At 33.3% G+C, this 2217-nt stretch overlaps 1 protein-coding gene across 1 annotated transcript; it reads left to right on the plus strand.

Annotated features, from left to right (window-relative positions):
- Positions 1–235: 235 nt before the first annotated feature.
- On the plus strand, positions 236–1277 carry LOC131028638 (non-specific lipid transfer protein GPI-anchored 5). Its single transcript, XM_057958960.2, has 2 exons — positions 236–773; positions 877–1277. Exons 1-2 carry the CDS (start codon positions 437–439, stop codon positions 1044–1046), a joined length of 507 nt encoding a protein of 168 aa, XP_057814943.1. The 5' UTR covers positions 236–436; the 3' UTR covers positions 1047–1277.
- The last annotated feature ends 940 nt before the right edge of the window (positions 1278–2217 follow it).

Here is a 2217-nt window from a genome sequence, read left to right on the forward strand (position 1 = left end):
TTAACAACTTAACCCAAAAAAACAACAACAAATAATTTCAAAAAACCTAATTCACAACCGCCAATATCTTTTGTAGAAAATACCTCCTACTTATCAATCTTTTGTGTTCTTTCAACAACAAACCCTAACGCTGTCGGAAACAACTTGTGAATGTTTATTATTTTCTGAAAACCTGCCGCGAATGCAATGAATTTAATTGTCTCAGAAACAAAACAATGTTAGTGTGCTGAATCGGGCAAAGGGCAAAAGTCTTGGTGACCAATCTTTGGTGAACGGCTATGGACTTGTCTTGTACGCTTCCGTGTACTAACGAAAATTTCTCCTAAATTTCCCCTACAAAACCCCACCTCTGCATTCCAGTCTCTGCCACAACTCTGCAAATCGCTTCTCACGTGATTCGAAACCCTGACGTCAAGAAGAAATTTATTATTTTGCAATGGCCGGAAGAGTAACAGAAAGACAAATAACACCGTCAGTTGCCGCAATTTTGTGCGTTGTGACGCTCATGACTGTGGTGGGAAAGCACACGGCGTTTGCACAGGCGAGCTGTAACAGTGCACTGGCGAGCTTATCGCCGTGTTTAAATTACGTGACGGGACAAGATGCGGCGCCTAATCAGGGGTGCTGTAACGCACTGGCTTCTGTCGTGAAGAACAAGGCCCTCTGTCTCTGTCAGCTGCTTGCTAGTAATAGTTCGTCAATTAACAGAAATAGAGCTCTGGCCCTGCCAGGAGAATGCAACGTTACAACCCCTCCTGTCAGCCAATGTCAAGGTAACATATTTGTTTGGCTTAGAGTTTTATAAATTAGGTTAGGGTTTCTAATCCGTAGATGGTGAATAAATTGAATTTGCTTTATTACTGTTGTTGTGTGCAGGTTCCGGAGCTCCTAATAATACCTCCCCTGCTTCTAACGGCACAGGCACTCAAATTACGAAGGCTAGGGGTTCGAATCCCTCTAGTACCAATGAAGCTTCGGGAATCTTCGTCCTCTCTTCCATTAATGTCGTGGCTATTTTAGTTTTCGCTGCATTTCTTTCATGGTGATCTGAAGCAGAAGTAGCCTTGAATTCTGATTTCAAAAGGATTTGGAGTCTGCTGCAGGGGCGACGAGGGATTAGGGTTCTGATATATATATTTTTTTCTTAAAGGAATGTGGATTCGATATTGGAAATTAGGCTTGCAGCATTCCAAAGTTTGAGTTTGAATATTTAGAATTGTTATGATTTTGCATCGTAATAGATTTTAAATGATTGAATTATTCTAAGTGTCTAAAGTTAATTCGAAGTTGGGTTGTTTTATATATTATATTTATTGAACAAAGCTGATACAAAAACACTTTGGTTATTGCAATGTCTTTCATTCTAAGTTTTAAGAAAATATTAATGATTATTTGTTTAAATAAATAAAAATACAATTATTGACTAATGAAAGGAATTAAATTATGATGTTTAATAGAAAGTATTAAATATATTATTTTCTCTCACAAAGAATTTAACAAACAATCATAATTTTAAATTTTTTAATTGTGATTGTCTACAATTTAAATCTTATAATGCTTCTGGATTCAATTGTATTCCAAAATTTATCATCAATGTTTTGAATCACTCTATGATTCAACATCACGTAAAGAGTTCGAATTTAATTTGCGAAGTACAATTGCAAACATATATTTTATTGATAAATAAAAAGAATTAGAACATAATTTTATGAACTACACATTTGATGTTGTTGTTTCTTAAAAGAAATGAAAATCCTTGTCCTTTCATTATTTGTATCACATATGGATATCTTATGTAGATAAAAAGAATACAAAAATTTAGAAAACAATGATATATTAGTATTATAAAAAATATATACTATTGTAAAAATTTAAATTTAAATATTATTAAATTAAAAACAATTATAGCCTACAATTTCAAATAAATTTTTATTTTTATAATAAAAATTCTAAATAATATATCAATATTATAAATTATAATACTTGATGCTCTGCAAAATGAAAGGATTAGTTATGATAACCAAACACAAGAAACAACAAGAAACCAATTGTTAGTGTTCGAGATCACAAGTAAAACACTTTCCTAAACAAGCATATCAAGAAAGACACTACAAAATAGATAGAAAGCTTAATAAACCTAAGAAATGCTACTAAACACCTCCAAATACTCTCTACCATGTTGGTAGTTTTTCCTTCCTTGTTCCTCTCCTCTCCAAG

This window comes from Cryptomeria japonica, chromosome 1, assembly GCF_030272615.1.
Source record: "Cryptomeria japonica chromosome 1, Sugi_1.0, whole genome shotgun sequence".
NCBI classification, from domain to species: Eukaryota; Viridiplantae; Streptophyta; class Pinopsida; order Cupressales; family Cupressaceae; genus Cryptomeria; species Cryptomeria japonica.